Source organism: Chanodichthys erythropterus, chromosome 19, assembly GCF_024489055.1.
Source record: "Chanodichthys erythropterus isolate Z2021 chromosome 19, ASM2448905v1, whole genome shotgun sequence".
In the NCBI taxonomy this organism is placed as follows: domain Eukaryota; kingdom Metazoa; phylum Chordata; class Actinopteri; order Cypriniformes; family Xenocyprididae; genus Chanodichthys; species Chanodichthys erythropterus.
The window spans coordinates 9,993,533-10,019,813 of NC_090239.1; the positions used below are offsets into that span (position 1 = coordinate 9,993,533).

Below are 26,281 nucleotides of genomic sequence, written 5' to 3' on the forward strand. Positions count from 1 at the left end.
ACAGGTGGCAGTGTCTGTATTATGCTAAAGCATCTGTACAAAACCTCACATTTACATTCAAAGCAGTAGCAAAAACATTAGAAAAATACATTTAAAAGGCTCTTATGGAAGTGCTTTACTCATATCAAGACTGAGTGGGTCACTGTCAGTTGAGAGAAAAAACAAAGAGAATCTAACCACTGTTGACCTAAATTTCTTGTCTAGTAATCAGTAAACTGTGGGAAAGGGTATTTTGACTGTTCATTTGCGTGTTTCCGCTTTCGTTTTGTTTTGTTGGTTTCAGATATATATTTGTATATATATATATATATATATATATATATATATATATATTTTTTTTTTCACCACAACCTCTGTGCATTGAAATGGCTTGACAAATAATAATAATTAAAAAAAAAAAAAAAACCAGTGCATGTTTCTCAAATTCATTCATTCATTCAATCATTCACATCTGCACATTTCTTAAGTCTGGTCTAGGCTGAAAGCTTTCACGTGTATGATTTGGTTTACAAAGACACAAATTAAGTGTTAAATTTAAGTGTTACCATAGTGATGTTTGCAGTGTGGTCTATTTTAAGTCTGCATGAAGAACTTAAGGTTAAAGGGGACCTATAATGCCCCTTTTACAAGATGTAATATAAGTCTCTGGTGTCCTCAGAATGTGTCTGTGAAGTTTCAGCTCAAAATACCCCACAAATCATTTATTATAGCTTGTCAAAATTGCCCCTATTTGGGTGTGAGCAAAAACACGCCATTTGTGTGTGTCCCCTCAAATGCTAATGAGCTGCTGCTCCTGGCCCCCTTTCCAGAAAAGGGTGGAGCTTTAACAGCTCAGGCTTCGGTTGCTCAACAACAACAACAAAGCTGGAGAATCTAACGCAGCCAAAATGATGATTGTCAGTAAAGGTGTTCAGCCTTACATTGTTCAAACTGGAGTTGGACGCTGATGGAGAGAAGTTACAACTTTTTGAATGAAACTGGACGTTTCTGAATGGTTAGTGGAGAAATATATGTAGTTTCTGTGGAGTTGATTCAACTCATAGACTAGCATGTGGCGTAATGTTAATCTTTTGTGTAAATCCAGTGTTGAATTGACCCTCGTTTGTGAAGCAGTCCGGCGTAAAATGACAGCATGTCAACAACACTCTACTACAACAACTCTTTCTCTTCTCTAAAGTAGCCCAACATGGCCTCACCCCCTTTGCTGTGTGTTCTCAGGGGCGGGGTTTATGTAAATTTTATGGTTTGTGATGTCAACAACCCGGGTCAGTACCAGCCGTTTGTTGTAGTCCTTAAAAATCGATTTCTGTAAAAGAAAATATCTCCCTTTCCATTGAACTTTGAGCGTCATAACTTTGCAGATATTGTTTATGCTCAAACAGCAACATTACACTAACTAAAGTTCAAAAAGTGATCATAATCAACCACCCCTTTAAGATTCATGATACAGCCTAAGAAAAAAGAAACTACAGAAAAAAAAGAACTCTTAAACTTGAAATTAGCATTTATTTGAACAAGGTTCTTTCCAAATTACAAGTCTGTCTTTTTCATTTCACAAAATATTTACAACAGAAAAATCCCTCCATTTTATCCCAAGTATTCGGTTAGTTTCGTAACGTTCATTGGTCAATGTTTCACTTAAGTAGTTCTAAAAAAAAGGAAAATAAAATAAAAGAAAAATTAAAACAAACCAAAAACTTCATTCCCTGTTTCAAAAGTCATTTTTTAACTGCTAGCAGTTTTATTATTTTTCTACGAGTGCTCATAAACTCTTTTCCACATGCACTCAGTAACAAACAGGAAGCCAGAGGCTCCGTTGCTTGGAGCCGGAAATGGCATGAAACACAAGGAAGAACAATTACAGCATTGACAGTAAATGCAGAGGCATCAAGTGCACCATGACCCTCTGAACACAGGCCATTTCGTCTTCGGCTGACACGTTCGCGCTAAAGCCACCGTTGAGTCAGATATAATGAGAGGCCACGGGTAAACGAAAGAATGTGAAACCAGTGCATCCTGCGTTTAACATACAGGATGTAAAGGGGAGCGTTTCTGTGGCTTTGAAGGGCGTGAGAGAGAAAGACGGGGACCAGACTGAAGGCTGTGGGTGGAGGCGCATTCTCGGTTAGCCTAAGGAGAGGACTGCGAACCAAGGTGAAGGGCATTTCCATTAAAAGCTGCATTCAGTAGGGAAGGTCAAGCCAAATGAACAATGGCGGCGATGACAATGCTGTGCTGTTCCAGTTTCCGGTTCTGTTAGAAACTGTTAAATTCAGAGTTAACGTGCTTGTGCTATTTGTGATGTATAAAAAGACCACAAACTCCAATTTAAACAAAATGAAAGCTGAAATATGGAAGGCTGGGAAAACTATACAGAGTTTTTGCACATGGGTGTTCTAACAAACGACAACCATGTGAAGTTAATAAAACTTTGTGGGCTACAATTCTCTCAACAGTAAATTGCCTTAAGTTTCATTAAGAGCTGACTTAATGGTTTTACTGCTGACTTCCATCGTTTCGCCCGATGAGTCAACGGTAATTGCGAAAATTTGGATCTTACAAAGAAAGTGCAACATTATTGATGATTCAACATACGACAGCGTCCTCCGTTATTTCTTGCCAACAGTGAGTGTTATTTTTAGAAGATTAACTTGCGTTCATGGTACATAATCACAACACCATTAGTGCCTAAATAATGTGCAAAGCTATGCTTGACTTTGTGATATTAACTTTCTTTTTCACTGCTCTCGGACTTCAGCAGTTCATTCTAAATGATTGATAAGATCTGTGTACAAAAATGCCCCACATGCATCTCTTTAAGACATCTCTCAGCGGAAAAAGACGCCCCAACTGGTGACTGGCAGCAGTCACTGGAGCAGGGGTTAACTGGTGACGTAATGCTTGGTGGAAGACTGGCCATAGAGGCTGTAGAAGTCAGTGTGCCTGTGCGACTGAGAGGCGTCGATCCAGTCGCGCATGGACAGGCTCTGGAGAGACTGGGACATGGCCGGGGCCGAGGGCAGAGGGGCATGGGAGTATTCCTGTGAGCTCACCGGCCAGGGGAAGGAGCTGGAGCGAGGGTAGGGTGGATGTCCACGGTGGTTGGACACGGAGGGCACCCCTGAGCAGTAACAGTTATCGACCGTGCACATCAGGATCTTCCGCGCACCATACTGGGGCAGCTGGGAGGCGCTGCCGTTTGGGTAATGGGAGTGCGGGAATACCGAGGCTGAGTGTGGTAGGGGTTGAGAGCCGGAGGCTGAGCTGCTGCTTCCTACATGCTGGGTGGAGCCACACGGCCCCAGAGCTTGCTGGGAGGACTGACCTTCGCCTGGGGCAGAGCCCTGAGTGAGACTCAGGCACGGCTGCTTGGCAGCTGCAGGGCCTGATGAGGAGGAAGAGTCCATGAAGCTAGCGCCCGCTCGGCTGCTCCCGCTACCTTCGGGGAACGCCACGGAGTGCCTGCGCTTCTCGCACAGATACGCCGGGATACTCTGGAAAAAGTTTGCGGGAGCACTGAACGGAGCTGAAAATGAGAGGGAATGAGATACAAGTATTAAAAAATAATTATGGAAATGGTTAATTATTAAAAAAAAATAAAATAAAATAAAATAAAAAGAATACAACATCAGAAGGTTTTATATAATTAACACTTCAATATGTGCAATTTTTTTCAGGAATACCTTCCAGCATCTTGCAGAGGTTCTTCTCTCTTTTAGAGATTTCAGACAGAAAGAGTTTGGAGTTGAGGCTGCCCACTTTGTACGGTGACAATGTGATGCCCACATACGACTGAGACCTAGAGTCCAAAACCACGCAAGTTAATGTTTACATGCCACACAATAGCAGGACAGGAATGATGACTAATGAAACTTATGATAATGATTCATGTATGAAAACTCAGCAGTGACTCACCTGTCCATTAGTATTTTCACAGATTTTGTGTTCTAAAGAAAAAAAGAAATTGTATATCAGTATATAAAATTGTGTATTAGTATAAAATGGTATATAACTGGTATAATGTAAATATAAATATATATATATAAAACTGGTAGGGGAAAAAAACTATGCAACTATGTAAATGTCAAAGAACAAGCCTGGAATGTATTTCTCCATTCTCATTGTCTCTACTGATAAAAAGATAAAAGGCTAAAAAAAAAAAAAAAAAAAGTCATTATAAAAGTAAAAGTAAAAGTAACAAGACAAGATGCAAATAATATATTAATATTATATTATGGTGGTATATAGCTTTATAGTGGTATATACAAATATTGATAAATAAAAGATGCAGACAGCAAACTGGCCCCACCAATGTTGTGTGTGGGTTTTTGCACAACAAAGTTATTGTGTGGGTTTTGGCACTCAAAATAAAGCTAAAAAAATTCCATAACTGATTTTTTGCCAGTCAACGGAATGTAAGAAGCTAAAATAAGACTGCAGTGAATACAAGCGATTCAAGGATAAGATGATAAGAGGTGCATGTGGAACTTGCATGTCTGCAGCAAACTTTTTATACAGTGTTTTCCTTTGAGAAAATGGCCAAATCTATACATTTCTTGATTTTCCCTATAAAAACAGTAATTATGCTAACCATTTTTGTTCACCCCCGTGCTTAACATTTGATGAATACCTCTAAAATGACATTGTTTACCTCAAGAATAACAAATAGCTGAATCTGATTTTTTTATTTTTTTTAATCTTTTTATATTTCCTGGATTCCAGAGAGGTGAATTATGCCTATTCTGCATTGGGCTAAAAATAACAATTTCCTGGCATCTTTGTATACTATTGCACTGTTATAGTTTGTTATAAATCTGAGTCCACCAATAGCAGCCTGGCAGAAAAAAAAAACCCTTCATCATCCTCGCCATGATAAAGGCAAAGGCATTTTAAAACTGCTAAATGTCACCATTTATAACAAACACAGGCTATGTGGTATTGACAATGGCAATAAAAGTCGGGTCACCTTCATAAAACCGATTTCCTCTGCCTTATCGAAAACCATCTGAATGGAGCTGAGCAGTTTCTTTGCCTCTTGCTGTTTCTGGTGAAGCTGCAGGGCCTGCGCCGAGTTCTCCTGGCAGAACTTGGAATGGGCCTTATCCAGAACCTCCAGGGTCTTCCCCAGATCTTCCTCCAGGAGCTGCTGCATTTTCTGATACTGCAGCTGCACCTCCTCCTTCAGGTGCTGCACTTTGTCCTGAGGTTCCACAGATCAGCACAAAAACATAAATTATTATGCAAGTCCTGCGGTGTCTTAACAATGGGGGTTATGCAGAGACTGCATCTGATGTGGATGATTAGGAAGAGCCACTGAGGAACTAGATTTGTAATGGTACAAGAACCAGGCATAACCTTTATCACAAACCTGTACGAATGTACTAATGTGGTCATTAATCACAGTAATAGGAGGAGTGTCTTGTATTAAAAAGCTGTAGTGTTTAGTTTCAAAGCTTGCAGAGCAAAGGATGCAGTTGTTCTGCTAATAATAATGTGATTTAGCTCATCAATGCTTGAACATTTCACACTTACTTCCATGAGACATTTGTCAGATTCTAATTTGTAGAGTTGCTCTTCTATGTCCTGAACACGGTCCTCGATCCGATCCTGCTGTTTAATCAGCATTTGCTGAAATACAAAAAGAAATGATTAGGTCAATACTGTTTTTTTATTCTAAGATATGTTTAGCTAAACTTGACTTAATCAGAATATCTGGCAACACTGAAATAAGAATAACCTGATAACCTACTGTAATTCATTATACATACATAAATAGTTACATTTAAAAAACAAACAAAGAGTGAAATAATTATAAACTGCTCCTAGCTTTCAAAGAATATTGTCAGTGAAGATTAAACTTGAGATGAAATAAAAAAGAAAACATCATGGTAAATATCACTTGTGAACAGAATATGCACTGCATTTGCAATGCGATTTGTATGCAATTATGCAAAAACTATAAACATTATTTGTATATTTTGGACATAAAATGCTAACAAAGAAATTACCCAATCCAATTTTATTCCTCGGTTTAAAAATGTAATTTCCACCACCATCATTTGTTATGAAAAACATCACATGACCTGAGGTGGAGTGGAAATGACACTTTGGTGAAAATGTTAAAGGCTTTCAGAACAAAAATATTGTATTGGACTGTGTAAACAACAAAGCAAGAATCACAAAACTACTGTAATGACATGTTTTTAAGGAAACTTAAAATGTGAATTTAATAAAATCACAATATTAACAATGTTGCTGAATTATACATGAGCAGTAAAATTCATGAATATTCAATATTTAGCTAGAATGCAAGCTATATGCAGAACATTCATAAAAGAAGAAAAGATCAATGATCTACATCACTAATGCTTGATTATAAATTCATTTTGATCTATAACCTAAGAATTCTTCATAGTAGAAAATCATTTTAGTCTTGTCTATTGCTAGACAATGACATAACAAATGAACAATCTAGTATTTATAATAACTAGCATATTCTTTCTAAAATCGTTTCTTTTAAAAACCACATAAAGAATATGAGAATGTGGCACTGAGACAAAAAGATTGGTTGTGTTGTGATGGCACAAATGTAACTTTTCTAACTTCCTGTTTCTTTCTTTTCAATGAATGCAATTGTCAAGGCCCCGCAGAGAAGGACTGGTGGCTGAAGTGGAATTTCAATTATTTTCCTTTCATATTCAATGGCAAACAAAGGGGGAAAATGCACAATCAACAAACGACTTGCGACGCCTGACAGAAGTTCAGTGGTACCTAAGGAACAAACCAAATTAGTTTTAATTAAACAAACGCCTCGTGCAAGAGGCAGTCACCAAAAAGAAGGTGGGGGTGCTGTCATGGCAACAAAGCTCTTTTTTTCATATCTGTATATTCAGAGGGGAATATGAGGGAGGAAAAAGGAGGAGGAGAAGGAAAGACAGCATAGAGGAGAGCAAAGAGAAAGAAAGAAGGCTCATTTCACACCGTCTTTCCCCATTTTGTCTTTGTCTGCGTCCAAGGCAGAGACAAATCGTGTTGACCCTGTGTGTGTGTATTTTGGAGCAAAGCTCCGTAATGAATGCAGGCTAGCTCACAGATAAAACTGCTTCCTGTAGAAAGAGGACAAACCTCAACCACATCAAGCCACTTATGCTCAAAAGCTTACAGGCGAAAAACAGGGCTTGCGCTGCCAAAGTTGACTTGGGGGCATGTCTAATTCAGTAGTGTGACGTCAAATTTTAATAACCTCACATGCGGGATGAAAGCTTAAACAAAACAGGTATTCTTCATAGAAGCAAAGAAGTCAGATTTGGTATTTCTCTTCATACTTGAGAGTAATACTCTTATATAATTCTGATTCATCTCAGCTACAAAGAGTAAAAAAAACAAAGAGAATCAATGTCAGTCTTCAGAATGCAGCAGTACAGGGCAAACGCAAGACCCAGAGAGGGATGCGCTGTAAACTAATGATCTTCAATCACACCGTCTGACAGACGCTTATAACAGCTGACTGTACCCTCTGTACCAAATGAACTACATCAATCACTGCCGATGATACGCGCAGCCAAACCTTTTCCTTTCAACAGATTTTGTTTGTTGAGCGTATGACAAATTGGATCCACAATCGCATGGTACTGGGTAAACGGACTTGTTTCCATGTATCTCGCTTGTGCATCAACCGATTTTCTTGTGGCGCAAATCCATTACCAAGATTTGGATCCAAGGAATTGGATTTGGCTGAGAAACAGACTCAAACAGACTACACGAACTTCTCTACATTACCAAAAACACCACATATTTACAGCAAGATGTGCAATATTCATCTCAGTAAGGCTGGAAATCTATCTCATATAAAAAGTTTTTACTTTATTAAAAGCACTATGGAGCCATTTGCACACTATACAGCCACTTAGTGCAGTAATTTCAATGGATAGTTCACCAAAGATAAAAATCGTATTTACTTGCTTTCATGTCCTGTATGAAAACCTGTTTGACTTTCTTTTCTTTTTTTTTTGTGGAACACAAAACAAGTTATTCTAAAAATGTTTTAATGCATTTTTGGCCATACAATGAAAGTCAATGGAGTTCAATGTTGTTTTGGATTCCCTTGACCTTTATTGTAGAGACAAAAAGGTTCTTCTAAATATCTTCTTCTTGTTCTACTGAAGGAAACTAAATGACAGGTGAATAAATTACAACAATTTTAATTTTGGATGAACTACCCTTTTAATCTTCCAACTGCATGAAATACAGTGAATTTGGCGAAATGCGTCAATGGCCAACACTCAGCATACGATTGGTTTCTGAAAACACAAGTTCACCATCTACTCCTTTACAGATTGAATTGGTGTTTATCTACATCAACAATCAAGACAGAAGTAAGGTCACGAAGCAGAAAACCGCATGGAGACAGAGAATGTCTTTGAAGCTCTAGGATCTTAGACCATGGCCTAATTGTAGTGACTGATGAGCTCGGGCTGCCGGCAGAAGCCTGGAGGGTGGAACCTAATACCTCATGGCAGCGGTGCTGGCTTGCCATCCAGGACGGACCACTCTCAAGGGGGAATGGGGGTAGGGTGCTCAAAATCACTGTCATTTCAAACCAGCGTCTCTTCCGCCAAGGTCAGAGTGAGCGAGGCAATAGCAACCTTGCCCTGAGCTACAGCCCCAGACAGAGCCATTTTGCCTTGAAGCAGATGAACGTGGAAAGACAAATGTGTCCATCAAAGGCGGTAAACTTAAGATTCACAAACACAAGCTATCTGCGAAAAAGAACTCTGGAAATCCCAAAACATCCCAAACAGGCATGGTTTCAGTTTCAAATAGCCTGGGCTACACAACAACAAGGGTTCATTTTGTAGATTGATTGGTCATTGATGGCATGTCCTGTCACAGAAATGCCTGGGATAACTGATGGCATATGATTTATAGAATCAACATAAATGGAAATTATGCTGACAGCAAGCACGTGAATCAAATCAGAGGCACGCGAGGACTGCTTGACTTCATATAAACAAAGCTACTGTAAAGGAAAAAAGCATAAAATGTAACTCTCAGCCACATCCAGTACTACTAACAAAAGAGGTATGTTTTATGAGAAAAAATAATATTTTAGCAGTTTGGCTGTGACACTCTATTTTATTTGGTTTTAGGTTCATGAATTGCCTATAAAAGCATTAAAAAAAAAAGAGCATTGTGCATTGCTGATTGTTTAAAACAAGAAAATCCAGGTTGTTTTGTTGCAGCGTGCCTTGAAAATGCAAGGGGTTGTTAAGGGTAAATTAAATCCAAATCTGGCCTTTTCCCTCATCTGTGCCACAGAAAATAAGACTCATCATTAAATTCTCCAGTCGCAGTCCTCCCCCTCCCCAAAACGCCACGCAAGGATGCACCTGTGCTGGGAAGATAAGCCCAGAGGAGAGCTTCGGTATTGTTTGCAGCTCTACCCAATTGTTTATCATTCAAATGGGGAAAAAAAAGGGGGAAGGGGACTGAATAGTTAGCAACTACATCTATAAACCTCACCGTCTCATCCACCAAATCCAGAAGTGAACCACAACCTTTAGCTGGAAGTAAAAAAAAAAAAACATAGCATGTGAAGAAGTACTGGCCACTTACTCTGATATCGTTACGCCTGACTTCTATATCGCACACCGCATGGCCGTGGTTGGTGGCACATCTGGAGAAGCAGCAATACTGGCAGACGGCCACATGCTCGGTTTCACAATGATACAGCCTGTACTCGTCATGCTGTGGACAGCTCCAGGCCCGCACGTCCTCGGCATCCACCAGTAAGTGTCCAGCATTGGAAGAGGGTTGTTGGAGATGGGTCTGTACGTGGGAATGGCAGCAGGGCGCGTTGCACCTGAGGCAAACCTTCTGGGCTTGAAGCGGAGGACCACGCCGGCACAGAATGCAGTGCAAGACTGCTGGCGTCTTCTCGACGTTTAACGCGTTGAACTTCTCCACGATGTTGGACAGCTTGTGGTTCTTCTCCAGAGCTGGTTTTTGGCTGTAGGCATGGTTGCATTCGGGACAGCGAACCATTCCTGCATCTTTAGACCAGGCCTCATTGATACACATGCGGCAGAAGTTGTGTTTACAAGGGAGCTGAACTGGCTCCGAGAACACGTTCAAACAAATTGGGCATATGAGCTCTTCTTCGAGACAGTTCTTCCAGTTCTCGGCCATCTTTAATGCTCACAACTTAAAAAACGGCGTTCCTATACCTGAAATGGGTGGAGTGGGAACCACAGGAACCTTGTTTTATCCCTCAAACCTCAACTTTGTGCCAATGGGAGTATGAATACTCTTAGAGAGAGCTCAAGGCAACATCATTACACCACCCACCACTTCTTCATTCGTTTGTGTCAACTGTAGGCGTCTCGAAAATTGTGCACTAAAGTGGACTTTTCAGTCTTGTGACTTTAAATGCCAACACACTAGTTCATATTCTACATGTGTGGCTCTGATTCCTGCGCCCACTAGTTATCTATAACGGCTATGAATAATACAGTCTGCTGACGACCAGCTTGACAGCTTCTCGTTTACTAGGTAAAGACACCGTTTTTCGAGAACAGCCTCGAGCGAGAGACTAATAAAAGCTTTTGAAAGTAAATTATAATTCTCACGACAAGGCTTTTGTTGTTTTTTTCCGCTGCTATTTTGACATAGCATCACACTGACATGGATTTTATTCCCAAAGAGGATTATAATGTTTCTGCTAGATCTCCATACAGACGTGCGTTACACTTTACATTAAAATATTCATATCGCTCATCCACGTAGCGTGTTTTACAGTTGAATTTCATAGAAAATAACGATTTGAACGGTTAATTCTTACACATGTGTGTAGACTACGCGCATACTAGACTTCGCCCTCATTATAACAAAGGAACATAGAGAGAACATACACTGGTATGTAACCAAGTCTAGAGAAAACTGGACTGCCGAGTGCCTTCACTTTGATCTCTTCAGGCGAGAAAAATGAAGTCTTATTCCGATACACCTCCAAAAATAAACAGACAGCCCTTCATATTGTAAAGCGAAACGGAGTGGTTCTCGCTAGTGCAGTCTGTCATCTGCCATCTTGCGTCCCTCTTTAAAAATGAAAAAGAAAACGTCTCTGTTTGGCCCCCATCAAGCCTCTTTAGTGCTGAAAAGAAATCAAAAGTGGATTACAGGCGTGCGTTTCTTCGCTGGTTCCGAATCCTATCGTGGCCGATTCCTGAGAACGTGCATCCATGGGTCGATCCTCAAAACGGGCCGATCTCACCATGGTATTATTTATGGTTTTTGCTCTTCTCTCGTCCAGGCTTTGATGAGGGTTGGAATGCAAGGACAGAAAAGAGAGTTTCAATACACACACAGCTTCTCACTCGCTCCTCCTCTCCCAACGACCACTCCGCCAATCACGTGACTCATCACTGCTTTGACATGCAAAAAGGAGGTGCTTCGAGCAAATAGGCGGGGCTTTGATTAAAAGGGCAACTACTTCGGGGAATAACGCGAAGATTATTGATTCAGCCGAGTGACGCGAATCTTTTGAATCAATTCACTAAAAAGAATCATTCAGTGTTGTTTTTGTGTTATTTATATATTATTTTAGTTTTCATTAATATTTTGAAATTTTATATTTATATTTTTGTAACATTTTACTATTTAGGAATCATTTATTATTTCAGTTTTAGATTTAGAGGGGACTTTTAATTCGGAGAGGCGACCAGTGTCTTTTTGTGTATTATGAAGCAAATCGTTCACACAAATCTTTTTAAACATTTTTTAACATTAAAGGGTTAGTTCACCCAAAAATGAAAATTCTGTCATTTATTATTCACCCTCATGACGTTCCACACCTGTAAGACCTTCGTTAATCTTCGGAACACAAATTAAGATATTTTTGTTGAAATCCGATGACTCCCTGAGGCATGCATAGGGAGCAATGACATTTCCTCTCTCAAGATCCATTAATGTACTAAAAACATATTTAAATCAGTTCATGTGAGTACAGTGGTTCAGTATTAATATTATAAAGTGATGAGAATATTTTTGGTGCGCAAAAAACAAAACAAAATAACGACCTGTATAGTGATGGCTGATTTCAATACACTGCTTTAGGAAGCTTCGGAGTGTTATGAATCAGCGGTTCAGAGCGCCAAAATCACATGATTTCAGCAATTTGGTGGTCCGAATCCGAATCATGATTCGACACACTGATTCATTATGGACCGATGCTTCCTGAAGCAGTGTTTTGAAATCGGCCATCACTATATAAGTCGTTATTTTGTTTTTTTGCCGCACCAAAAATCTTCTCGTCACTTTATAATATTAATATTGAACCACTGTACTCACATGAACTGATTTAAATATGTTTTTAGTACATTAATGGATCTTGAGAGAGGAAATGTCATTGCTGGCTATGAAAGCCTCACGGAGCCATCGGATTTCAACTAAAATATCTTAATTTGGGTTTCCGAAGATTAACGAAGGTCTTACGGGTGAGAAACGGCATGAGGGTGAGTAATAAATGGCAGAATTTTCATTTTTGGGTGTACTAACCCTTTAACATTGGTTTAAAAACAACAACATGGTTTCATAAGGGAGACTTCAGTGAAGAGAAAATGTGAGTCAGTGCCTGGAAGTGAATGAGAATGATTCATTCAAAAGATTCATTCAAAAACGATTCGTTACGACCAAAAAAAACCCTAGCTCTCTTCTGAGTGATGTGAAAATAGTTTAATAGGTACACAAGTGTGAACCCACCATTTTAATTAATTAGCTTCCCAGCTAACATATGGCTAATCGACAGGTCATGGTTAGCTGGGCTTATTTTTCAGAAAACCTGTCTGTCAATCATTTTTTGAATTTGAGTTTGCTGACATCGAGACGTCTGATTTTATTCTTGAGAGACCTTAATTATCACAGAAAAGATCGAAATTTTCAACCTATACCCAGCTCTACATTCCCATTACATCGATTAAATAGGTTTCATTGACTAGGTTGCAACAGTTGTTGCCCTTTTAAGAGGAGCTTCGTCATAGCCAAAAACATGATCAGTTCAGGGAATGGTGAGAGGGGGGATTACGGGGATTTCTTACTCGAGCTGTAATGACATGAAGTTGTTAAATTCGCTGACATAATCCAGTCCTTCCCACATAGGAAACTACTCAAACATCCGACAGGTGACGTAAACAGTACAGGAAAAAAAAAGTCACATTGAAAATATCCAAGTGTTTTTGAGGGGACGAGCACTTCGTACTGTAGGCTACAATATGTTATTACAAATGTGATCAACATACTCACAATTTGCAATTAACCATGCTATATCTCAGTCTTCTAGACGAAGGGAACGAAAGCTGAAATCTCTCGAGGCATCTTTTCTGTACGCATCTTTTGTGTCCTCATGGGAACCAATTATACAAAAGTAATTTGAAACCTGTACCTACCTAGCCTCATTTTGGTGTATGGTTCTGGTATTTATACAGGCTTCATACACTAGGTGTATATTTATTTAGGCCTATGTTTATGGGAAATACACCAAGATTTATGCTACAGTGCCAAAATGCACGTACCAAGTAGAACATGGGTCAATGCTGAATCAGTAACTAACAAAAACGAGAACATCACAGAGACATTAGTGTTGTGAAACAACTTTTATTTTGCAAGCAAAATTATTTGAACAAAGGGCAAAAGCACTAAAAGAACTCATATATCCTAATAATCCATAGCTCATCTTTGTAAATGTTTGAACATTTTCCAAGATAACTCAAAATTTGAGTTTAATTAAACATTTAATGTGTCCTAGAATAAATAACCATAAAATAAGACTAAAATATCAGATGTGCCCATTGTGCACCAACCAGTAGTTGACAAACAGAAAATATAACCACCAAGGCCTAAAATACGAAAAACAGTAAGATGTGTCCCCTTGTTTATTTATTTATTTATTGCAACAATCATACAGTTGAAATAGTGAAATGCAATTTCACAAATGTGTCAAGAATGGTATCTTTACTAAAAGTTAAGAATATAAATTTGCCAATAAAAATTGTAATTTGGAAAACCATTATACAAAACTATTTTTGTAACTTTTTATTTAATTTTAACGTCAAACTGGCCAAGAAATTACTTAAATTTCATCAGTCAAATTGACAACTCTGCCTCTAAACACTAAAATAAAGTGAATTTGGACATTTTGTACAAAAATAAGTTAGTTATACATGCTAGCACAACACAGTTTGCATTTACGTTCATGTGAACTATAATATACATACTTTTTCAGTAATGATCATCATTGAGAGCAACTGAATGAATTTCGAAAAGTCATATAAAACAATTGTGACTAGCCACAAAACAACTTCAACAGCTGGCTGAATTACAAAGACAATGTATAAGTCCTGAAAGTATTACAAACACCACAGATATCCATGCAATCCCATGTATCCCTGGAATGCCGCTGAACACTTACTGTAAACATGCCCTTTCTCAGAACACAGTGTGGGTTTTTTACATATAGTTAAAACATACAGTTAAGGGAGATGTGATTAGATTTGGCTTGATTATCAACCCATATAACTATACATTGAAACTTCAGAAACAAACAGTTTGGGTGGCAGTACTGTTCAATATGGTCCCATGATCACAAGATCGTTTGAACTGTTCTTTCATATTTGGTCACATACTCAATATAAATACTCAATAGTTAGGAAACATAGTAAATTAAGGCAGGTTTCAATAAGATGTGACCATACATTCTCTCTCAAGTGTCTTTTGCAGTATTTGGCGTCACCATTCTCCATTCAGTGTCTGTTGGCAGCATGCCTGGACTTGGGGAATGTCCACGACTCATCTCTCCTTCCTTTTCCCCTCCCTACAGGAGTATTAGATAGCCTTGACATCAATGAGGTGGCTGTGTTGGGCACCTTGCCTTAGGGACTTGATGTTTTGTAGCCTTCGTCCATGCAGAGTGAAGCGAGACCATGCCAGCAGCTGCAGAAGGGCACAGGAAATGGGCACAAACACCAGCAGGTAAAAGCAACCCTGACGCAGTGGCACAGGAACCGCAGGAGCTGCAATCGGTGCTTCTGCCGCTGAGTTCCTCTCGAAGATGTCATATCCTGGAAAAAGATAGTAGGAATGATGAATCGAAGAACCCTGAAAAAATGTTATTATGGTTTCCACAAAAATATTAAAGGGTTAGTTCACACAAAAATGCAAATTCTTTCATTAATTACTCACCCTCATGTCATTCCAAACCCATAAGATCTTCGTTCATCTTCGGAACACAAATTAAGATATTTTTGATGAAAACCGAATGCTTTCTGAACTCCTGAACTCTGAACCACTTTCAAGGCCAGAAAGGTAGTAAAGACATCATTAAAATAGTCCATGTGACTACAATCAATACTGAGCCAGTGTTCTGACGCTGCTCTGTGTTTACTACGTGATCAGCGTAGGAGACTGACATGGAAGAGAAGAAATTGTTGAATAAAACCATTATTTTTGTTTGTTTTTTGCGCACAAAAAGTATTTTTGTCGCTTCATAACATTAAGGATGAACCACTGTCACATGGACTATTTTAATGATGTCTTTACTACCTTTCTGGGCCTTGAAAGTGGTAATAATGTTGCAGTCTATCGGAGGCCAGAAAGCTTTCGGATTTCATCAAAATGATCTTAATTTGTGTTCCGAAGATGACTGAAGACCTTACAGGTTTGGAATAAACTACATTATAAAATCTATTAAAAAATGTTATTTTGATGTTTCTATTGTAATTTTGATCAAATAAATGCAACCTTGGTGAGCCACTATAATATTTTGCAATGTCATTTAAAATGAATTGGGTCAAATGCAGGAGAGAGATATGAAGAATGTGCTTGTTTTCCCTAATTTGTAAGTCACTTTAGATATAAGCATCTGCTAAATGATTAAATGTGAATTATTAAATGTGATTGTTACTTGCAATGCAGGTTTAGTCAGTGCAAGCATACCTGTGTAGAGACACAGCAGCCAGGTACCAACAAGAGGGGCAAAGGTCTGACCAGGCTTGGTTACCAAGGCAACCATACCAAAGAGCAGGGCAGAAGCTGCTTGTTGCCGGTGGTTCAACACAAAGTCCTCATCCACTAGGTCTGTGATCACCAGGTTCAGAAGTTTACAAGTGCCCTCGGTGAAGACACGATTACTGCGGAGAGATTCAAACAACACAATAAAATAATATAGATAAAAGACAATGTTGATAAAAGATTATTTGAAACTGTTCTCAGAGGCTAATGTGCATCTTTTTATTAATCAAACAGAGTTCATCTTGTAAACTTAATAAATTGTGAAAATGTTTGTTTTTTTAATCAAAGATAAAGAATAGCAAAAAAATAAATGCACGTTATCATAATAATTAACAGATTTTACTTAAATACTATAGCTAATACGTTTTTAAATTAATAAATATTTATACTTTTTAAAAAGGTATGGCCTGTCATTTTGAACATTATTATCAGCTAAATTGTTATCATGTGTTATTTCTACTAAAATATTTAAGGACATTTTATTAAAAAAAATTAATTAAAAAATTTAGAAAGATAACTTTAATCATAATTCTAACTATTTTCCCTGTTTTGCAATGTCATATAGTTCACAATAAAAATACAGAGTGCAGACTTGTTTTCTCTCAGCACATGTCCTTGGACTGTTAGCAAAAATATAAGATCTCTGTGTCAAGTCTTGCAAACAAAAGCACACCTGCTCACCTTTATCTGTCACCGTCCCACCGGTGGGACGTTTGTCATTATACATTTAAAACAATAATATGTTAGACTAAACCTAAATTAATATGGACCACCTATATATCCTTTGAAAGCTTACAGATGTTAGTTTTCATATTTGTAACTGATTTTCGATACAAATAACAGAGGAATTATTACAGATTCAGACTCGTAAGGCATGATCAGACCTTTATTTTGAAATAGCAATGCATATAAAAAAAATCATGAAAACTGGTAGAAAACTTTTTTTTTCATGCCAAGACTTCAAAAGATAACATTTATTGTATTTTTTGAGAAAAATGGGTCTGAAAATGTTTTAAATATAACGAAAAAACATTCTCCATTTGTGATTCTGCAGAAAGCTATAATGCACATGTTCTTTCAAAATGTCTATTACGTGTTTGTCAGAGGTTGAATTCAAATCAAATACTGCCATACTGCACATACTACTTCTGAATATGATGTCTGCTTTATAAATTGAATGAAAATTATGGAAATATATGGTTCAGATAACTCAAAGCATATATGGAAATGGAAGCATCCTTATATAGTCACCAATGAAACCTGGATGTCATAAAGTAGAAAGGTTTGGCACTGCGCCCAAACAAAATCGAAGCTCATTTTTTAAAATATAAACCTAAAATTTGGAACACAACTTATTCAGATTTTTGGCTTTCGTTTTCTTGCATGTTTTGTAAAATAAATATTTTATATAAAACCTTTTACATTTTCTAAACTTCATCTAACTTCTACAATAATATGCCAAGTGTCTCCTAAAGACCAAACTTAACTGAAAGGACCAAATTTAATTCTGTGCTCCAAAGTATTCAAGATTTATAACAATTTAAGTTTTCAGGTCTATGCTCAAAAATGGGGACTGACAGTTAATAGTTTTTGTTTTAACCTGTTAACCAAAACAATTTGAATTTCTGACAATGGAAGGGCTCATTTCTCACCTAGCAATAAAGATGCAGAGCAGGTACACCTGGTCCGCCCCGGCTAGAAGCATGGCTATGCTGAGGCCCAGCTTCAGGAGGAAGAGCCCGCGGACAACCTGGTACACACCCAGTCTTTGGCACAGCGTTAAGAAGTAGAGATTGTTCAGATGAGGTGCAATGTAAGAAAAGCCTGTGTCACAGGAAAATACAGAATTAGCATAATAAAAATACACACAGAAACATATATGTATATCCTCATATATGTATATATGGGAAATCATAACCTCACAATAGGTTCCCACAAGCAGGTTTACATAGCCAGCATTGTTGATGTGCTGTGGCCATGTGAATGATTTCTTTCTCTCTTACCCAGCAGGAAGGAACCGGTGGAGGCAGAGATACGGTCTGACAGGAGGTGCTCCAAAAACAGTGGAAAGAAATTACTGTTGAAATGGCAGTGGAATACCTGCAGATGGTGGGGTAGAGGAAAATATATATAATAAGTTCTCTAATTGGAGGATTTTAGCCAATACCACTTTAACTTTGTGTCTTATGTGTTTACATTTACCTGTACAAGGTTCATGGAGACAAACCACATAAAGTTCTTGTGGCGTGACAGCTGCTTTAGATATTCTCCAAGAGTGACTGGCTTCTCAGGTGAGGTAAAAGGAGCTTGACCGACACTCAGTCTATAAGAACATCAAGGAGGATGGGCAATCCAACGGGAGGAAACAAAGAGAAAAAAAGTTAGTGAAAATTATACAATAAAACAAATACATATTATAAAAAGATGCAATGAGCATCATTTTAATAAAAATCTCTACATCAACCTGCAACCAAATAGCCTACAGCTAAGCTATCTATAAAATTTGTTCCAACGTTAGCATTTCACAGGGTTGTAAATTGTAGTCCAGCAACTCTAAGTTTTGATATTCGGTCAAATAACTCCTTTTATTAAAGAAAATAATACAGGTTGGACAAATTTGTGGGTGAGTAAATGATGCCAAAATGATCAGTTTTGGGTCAAATATTCCTTTAAAAGGTGCTAAAGAGGATCTTTTCGTCGACTGAGAAACCAAAGACTGTTACTGAGTTTTTGAAATGAACGCATGCGTAAGAACAACCCCCCTTCCTTTTGAGGGAACGCCTCCCAAAACTCGTGCACGAGTATTGGAACACGAGTGTTTACCACCGGCATTCGCTGTATCATGTTAGTGGATTCATTATGTCGGACTCACCGCAGGTAACTCACAATCTGCAGTTGTTACTCCTGTCTCCGGACAAAACATTGCATGCGGCGCCTGTGGAGTGTGGAAAGTTACTGGAGCCGCGCTCGTCTCCACAAGGAACGTCACGGCAGTGATTGACAAGCCAGAGGGCCAATCGTTTATGTGATGATCGCGTAAACGATTGGCTGATGTTTTTAAGGCCCTACCTCGTGCACAGATGATGTATATTAATATTATTCCTTTCAGTGCACCTAATAAATAGTCTTTTATCAGTTAGTAAAGACAATTTCAAGTAATATTGCAAAAATGTATAAAACAAAACATCCTCTTTAGCACCTTTAAGGAGCTGGTAACACAAATGCTGCATGTTCATATCCAGCGCTATCAACCTCCCTCCCTTGAGCGAGGCAGTTAACCCCAGGTTGCTCCACGGGGACCGGCTCTTCAATTAGTGTGGTGTAAATTGCTTTGGATGAAAAGTAACTGCTAAACGACAAGTAATATTTAGCACTGAAAAACAATAATTCTCTTACTCAGTGAGTGCTTGGCTCTCGTTCTTGCGTGGATGGACTTCATTCTCAAACCGGTGTCGCAGGAGACGTGAAACAATGAAAAAGCCTAGCATTGAGACAGTGGCTAGAGTCACACAGAAGAGCCTGAAGGAGTAAAAGTCTTCCTTGTTCCAGAAGCAGTAAGAGAGGAAAACAGACAGTGAGCCCAATGCACTGAACAAGGAACTGTGAAAGTTGAGGCGTGTGCGGTCATGTGCAGACACGGCCAGATCAGCCAGGAGGGCGTTGTGGTTGAGGTCGACCACCGTGAGGAAGCCATCGTAAAGGCACAGGCAGATGAGGAACTGCAGTCCAGGCCAGGTCCAGGACACCCAGAAGGCCAGGAACGAGAGGGCGAAGAGAGGCCCGCTACGGGAGAGTGCCTGTAGACGCTTTAAAACCACCTCAGGGGATGTGATCTGGGACCCAGACCTGAGCAATCAAACATAGAGTGTGATTAATTAGATTACTTGTCCTATCGAACTGTGGTTTTCCAGTTCGAAGTGAGTGAATAATCTTACTGAGGAGAGCTCAGGAATGAACGGTCACTCAGCCAGCCAAAAAGAGGGTCGTTCAGGCTGTTCCATATCAGAAACACAGTCTATGGAAAAAGAAACAACAAAATGAACAAAACAAAAAATGAGTTTTTTCATATTCAGTGTACAAATAAAGATTCAGATTAAACTATTTAAAGTTGAATTAACATATATAATATGTCAAAGGCTTATGATTTATGAATAATTAAATGCTTTTTATACAAATAATTAAAAATTGACAGATACTATATAAAAAACCTACCTCTCCCACCCAAAACGATAACTTGTCAATCTTGTAAACAGACACAAAGGTCTCCACGTAATACAGTAAGAAGACGTTGTGGAGAATGGAGACGAACAGTGCCAGGGAGCCGTAGAGCACAGCTGTTGAGGCGCCCTGGCAGAGGCCCCATACCCTCCTTCCCATCCTTTGCTACTTCTCTCCTCTCTTCTCTTCCACGCAGCACTCTACATGTCCCACAGGCCGAGCAGGGTGGGGTCATCGCTCTATCCGCCCCTACAAACAGACAAACACCAACACAAACCATGCAGTCTATTATTCTGTAAAAAAATATTAGGCTGGGTAATGTCTGTCGGCTGTTTTTAGTCTAGAAATTACCATTACTTGAATTAGATTCAGAGAGTGTAATTGGACAATGGCCAAGCCAATGAGAAAACTGAGCATCTGTACTACATTATCAAGTGGCTTTGGGTTCGTTTTAATGATTCAGCACTTTGTTTGATATGAATCTGGAAAAACAGAAACCTAAAATATTGGGGGAAAGCTGGGAGAAAAAGAGAACAGACATCTTAACAACATCACCAAAGATACTTAATCATAGCTTTTACAAGGTTAGCCATGCAAATTGTGGTTATTTTTGTATGCATTCTCAAATTAAAAATGAATAGGAAAATATCACTATAAAAATATCTCTTAAAGGGTTAGTTCACCCAAAAATGAAAATTATGTCATTAATGACTCACCCTCATGTCATTCCAAACCCGTAAGACATCTTCAGAACACAGTTTTAGATATTTTAGATTTAGTCCGAGAGCTTTCTGTCCCTCCGTTGAAAATGTATGTACGGTATGGCGTTAATGCACCGATAAGCTGGATGCCAACCGCCGTAAAACAGGAAAGAAGAAGAAGCAGCATCACTGTGGAGTGAAAGCGGATATACAACAGACCCGGAAGAGAATACAATGCTGAATAAAGTCGTAGTTTTTGCTATTTTTGGACCAAAATGTATTTATGTGCTTCAAAAACTTCTAACTAACCCACTGATGTCCCATGGACTACTTTGATGATGTTTTTATTACCTTTCTGGACATGGACAGTATACCATACATACTTTTTCAATTGAGGGACAGAAGACTCTCGGACTAAATCTAAAATATCTTAAACTGTGTTCTGAAGATGAACGGAGGTCTTACGGGTTTGGAACAACATGAGGGTGAGTCATTAATGAACCCTTTAAAAAACTAACCCTTTAAAAAATGGCTTCAGTTATGTTTCCATGGAGAGTGTTATGGGGAATTTGGGATGAAAGCAGCCAATTTTCCATATCCCTGATAACAAAAACAGCCTGGGCTTCTTCACAGAGTGTCATGTGAGAGGTTCTTCAGTACTTTCAGTCACACCTCCATATTGTGCCTGTAAAACGATTTCTTCTAACAGCAAAAAAAAAAAAAAAAAAAAAAAAAATCACAATAAATCCCACTGTGTGTGAAGTGTAATTGCACATGAACCTTAGATTTTAATGAGTGGATGATCTCATCCCAGCTTCAAAGATGACAATAACAAACACTGTTATTCAGTCCAGAGATTTCTCAGGGGTGAATGAGAGATGTAACCTGAGCACAATTAGTGTAGGCTGAGGCCTGTGTTTGCTATCAAATATTGAACAGTTTCCAATAACAGGGTGGAGAGGACTTTATTGTGCCAGAGTCATGTGAATTTCCTTATGCACAGAGAATCCCTTTTTGCTTTAACGCCAGACATCCGTGACAACCTTTCACAAATATCCCTAACCTAACTTTGGGACACAAGGCATATCAAAAAGCAAATTAAAATGCTGCTGGTAGGCTGCACACCTGATATTCACATGCTGTGCAAGCTCACACAAGTCCTGGACTTCTTTGAAAGCACCCGTTCTTACAGTTAAAGCAACATTAAAATAACCTTGCCCCCCAGCTCTTTGAGAGAACAATGAATAACAGTTCTGTGCAGTTAAACTACCCTAAACAAAAACGGGAACTTGTTACTCCCAGTCTGATTTTCATCTGATCTAAGCAGTGAAGCAAAACGCACCTCACTGGATCGCATTACAAGCAGTAATTCTCATCTCATCTCTAAAGGATAGGTGGCACACATACAGTTCAGCAATCTTTGATCCAACAAGAGATCAAGTGCCATGAAGCAAGTGCTAAGCTGCGTTACAGTGACAGGCTGCCCACCTGTGTCTGTTCTCCAGAGCAACAGGATGTGTGGGAACTATTCTCACATACGGACAGAATAATCTTTTATTTGACCGAAACATTCACAGCCTTTCTACACAAATGCTTTGACACCTGCATAAAACAAACAGTCACACATTTACTATGTAGAGAACTCTTTTTGTATAAGAATTGTTGTATTCAGTCAGCACAAAGATGTTAATTTCCGTAGCCGAGTTAAAATGGCCAGGGTTGAGTAAGACATCTTACAAAACCCAAAAAGTGATGCATATTTATTAATTTGTGGGCACAATAATTCGTTTAAAAATGGAGGCAGGAAATATTTATTTTGAATTGAAGTATAGGGGTAAGACGACCCCTTCAGAATACATTTTACACATTTTTATCATGTCAATCTATAACTGAGTAGAATGACGCAATCCGAATTCAGTCATTGTTCCTATTCAATAGTATTGTTACATCCTTTTCTTCTTTCACAATATCCCTTTTCAGTTTATCTTTCATCAACATTTTTTAAAATGTGTTTTAGTATTTTTTACATTATGATAATTTTACAGTTACAATTAGATCAAATATAAATGCAACTTATACCCAAACACGTACTCCTTCCTTATTATTAAAAATACCTATGAAAATTTATTAAAAGATCACACTATCAGGCTCCTGACACCTGTAAATAAATAATAAATATCCATAGTCCAATACAGTGACCGAATCAAAACACGAAACACAGAGCCGTTAAAGGGGAAATGAAAATGCTGACTGCTTTAACTCGACGATTGTGCTTCGATTTAACATTTAATATTTCAGAACACAATTGTTCAGATCACATTCCATAATCGAATGTTTTCGTGTTAATTGATATATTCGTACATTCTCATTGGCATAATGATAAAATGTTTCACTAGTAGATCTATGCTAGCCGCTCACATTAGCGACTTTACTCATAGTAATTCACCACGCTGAGCTGAGACTGTGAATTTTAATAGCTAAAGGAAAATCACGCATATCTCATCAAACTATGAATTTGATCTCCTACGTGACAATTTGAATCTAAAATAACCCTTTAAACTACTAATCCTGTTCTAAGTTAAGATCGCTAGCAGGCTATCCGCTTTCATATCAAGCAATGCGACGTGTACCAAGTCACAGCCCGCAGACAGACACACTTATCCAGTTTCATTTTCATTAAGAACACAATAATATCAGTCGATTCTTTAGGCTGTTAGACACTTACCATGTGGAGCTGGTGTCAAAGCTGCAGTCACCTGATGATCAAAACAAACGCTGTAAACGTTTCTAGGTTTCACAGTTGTATCGAAACATGTCATGTGTTGGACGAGGAAGCCCGTGACGTCACGACTTTTCCCTCCTCCTCCTCCTCCTCCTCCCCCTCCCCCCCATCACTCCAGCTGCCATCTGTACACGTACATCGGTGTGGAGGCCTAAACAAACCAAATTAAATTTAGATTGTATATTAAAGGTGCCATAGAATTGAAAATTGAATTTATCTTGGCATAGTTGAATAACAAGAGTTCAGTACATGGAAATTACATACAGTGAGTCTCAAACTCCAGTGTTTCCTCCTTCTTATGTAAATCTCATTTGTTTAAAAGACCTCAGAAGAACAGGCGAATCTCAACATAACACCGACTGTGACGCAACAGTCGGGATCATTAATATGTACGCCCCCAATATTTGCATATGCCAGCCCATGTTCAAGGCATTAGACAAGCCAGAAGCATTACACAAGGGCAGCCAGTATTAACGTCTGGATCTGTGCACAGCTGAATCATCAGACTAGGTAAGCAAGCAAGAACAACAGCAAAAAATGGCAGATCATAACTGACATGATCCATGATTACATGATATTTTTAGTGATATTTGTAAATTGTCTGTCTAAATGTTTCGTTAGCATGTTGCCAATGTACTGTTAAATGTGGTTAAAGTTACCATCGTTAATTACTGTATTTACGGAGACATGAGTCGTCGCTATTTTCATTTTTAAACACTTGCAGTCGGTATAATTCATAAACAACTTCATTCTTTATAAATCTCTCCAACAGTGTGTAATGTTAGCTTTAGCCACGGAGCACTATCAAACTCATTCAGAATCAAATGTAAACATCCAAATAAATACCATGCTTACACGATCAGATGCATGCATGCAGCATGCATGACGAACATTTTGTAAAGATCCATTTTGAGGGTTATATTAGCTGTGTGAACTTTGTTTATGCACTGTATTATAGTCGAGAGCTCGGGGGGCGGGCAGCGCGAGGATTTAAAGGGGAAGCAGCCTGAATCGGCGCATATTTAATGATGCCCCAAAATAGGCAGTTAAAAAAATTTATTAAACAAAAAAATCTATGGGGTATTTTGAGCTGAAACGTTACAGACACATTCAGGGAACACCTTATATTACATCTTTTGAAAAAGCATTCTAATATTCTTTAATGCATAATCATTCTCATAATGTGAATTTATTATGTAACAGTAAGAATTCAGCAGTCTTCAATGTGTATTGTAGTACAATATGACACATATGCTTGATTAAAAAAGTCATCAGGGCTTGACAACTTTTCTGCTCACCAGCCACTGTGGCATTTTCACTTGCCACAATTTTGACATTGATACCATAAGGACTATCACATTATTTCGGCAGTTAACGTTTTGGGTGTTTTGATGAGCTTTTAGGCTGGAAATTGTCAACCAATCTGGCAACACTGATTCTAACCCCTAAACCTACCCTACACCATAACCTTAACCAGTGAAATTGATTGCAACAGAGTAGAACTTTACAGCACGCTGCACTAGGACGGCTCATGAGAGAGCTCGCAGGGGATTCATTGAGCAGAGGTTCAAACTGCGGTCCAAATGCCAAAAGCTCTGGGCTCCTCTCTCACTGAGCATATTTATTGATATTAGGCATATTTTTTTATATAGCATACTGACATGACACCAGGTTACACTTTCTTCGTAACTTGAATATAGAAGGCGGTCTGCCGGAAGCTAGATATTTTACTTCATAACTTGTTAAATATGGATTTTTTTACACATATGCATTGCTTTGCTTCAGAAGGCCTTTATTTACCCCCCAGAGCTCAGTGGAGTATGATGGATGGATGTGGATGGAGGCATTTTCTTCAGTTCATGCTCGTTGATCCTCGCTCACTGCCATTATAAAGCTCGAATGCGTCAGGATATTAATTAATATTTCTCCGACTGTGTTTATCAGAAAGAAGAAAGTCATATACACCTAGGATGGCTTGAGGGTGAGTAAAGCTTGGGGTAATTTTTATTCGAAAATGTAGGTGCATTTCAGCAGCATCCATGTGAAAAGCAGAGCATGCCTAGTTTTATGATCTCTTTATGAACTTTTTGAAGTTTCAAAGTGGTAGTTGTGTAGCTGTCAATGGAGATTCAGAAAACTCTAAGATTTTATCAAAAAGATCTTCATTTGTGTTCCTAAGATAATGACAAAATTTTAATTTTTGGGTCAACTATCCCTTGAATTTCTATAAAAACCTCTTTAATTATCCATGTTATTTAAACCTGAAAAGTTGATTGTATTCATTCTGTCAAAGTTCTCAATTATCCATATACCACATGTAGTAAAAGACAATTTTTTCTTTTAGGTGGCCAGTCTCTGAGAAGTCTCACCATGTTGGGGTTTTTGGCCACCGGGACCTTTAGCAGGAGATAGGAGATAGATCTGGTATTTCACAGCCAACTATCAGCAGAACCATGGTTGCCTGGGGGGGCGCACAACTTCATTTTTTCAAAATAGTAACGTAGAGACTCGGCTATGG

General features: G+C 38.5%; 2 protein-coding genes across 5 annotated transcripts; both read right to left on the reverse strand.

Moving 5' to 3' along the window:
- Positions 1-1,389: 1,389 nt before the first annotated feature.
- Positions 1,390-11,384, reverse strand: trim8b (tripartite motif containing 8b). The gene is made up of 6 exons (XM_067369771.1): positions 9,616-11,384; positions 5,533-5,628; positions 4,967-5,200; positions 3,916-3,947; positions 3,684-3,799; positions 1,390-3,526 (listed from the first exon to the last, which is right to left on the reverse strand). Exons 1-6 carry the CDS (start codon positions 10,186-10,188, stop codon positions 2,883-2,885), a joined length of 1,695 nt encoding a protein of 564 aa, XP_067225872.1. The 5' UTR covers positions 10,189-11,384; the 3' UTR covers positions 1,390-2,882.
- A 2,257-nt stretch (positions 11,385-13,641) lies between these two features.
- mfsd13a (major facilitator superfamily domain containing 13A) lies at positions 13,642-23,832 on the reverse strand. 4 transcript variants are annotated; one of them, XM_067369811.1, is made up of 10 exons: positions 23,707-23,796; positions 20,997-21,170; positions 20,275-20,529; positions 19,998-20,077; positions 19,459-19,908; positions 18,265-18,385; positions 18,066-18,162; positions 17,715-17,886; positions 15,988-16,181; positions 13,642-15,113 (listed from the first exon to the last, which is right to left on the reverse strand). In XM_067369811.1, the coding sequence occupies exons 3-10, from the start codon at positions 20,437-20,439 to the stop codon at positions 14,878-14,880; spliced, it is 1,515 nt and encodes a 504-aa protein (XP_067225912.1). In that variant the 5' UTR covers positions 20,440-20,529; positions 20,997-21,170; positions 23,707-23,796; the 3' UTR covers positions 13,642-14,877. The 4 variants fall into 4 exon arrangements, with proteins under 4 accessions (XP_067225912.1, XP_067225911.1, XP_067225910.1 ...); XM_067369810.1 differs by lacking the exon at positions 20,997-21,170 and adding an exon at positions 20,638-20,797 and having other exon boundaries at positions 23,707-23,786; XM_067369809.1 differs by lacking the exon at positions 20,997-21,170 and adding an exon at positions 20,632-20,797 and having other exon boundaries at positions 23,707-23,786.
- Positions 23,833-26,281: the final 2,449 nt, after the last annotated feature.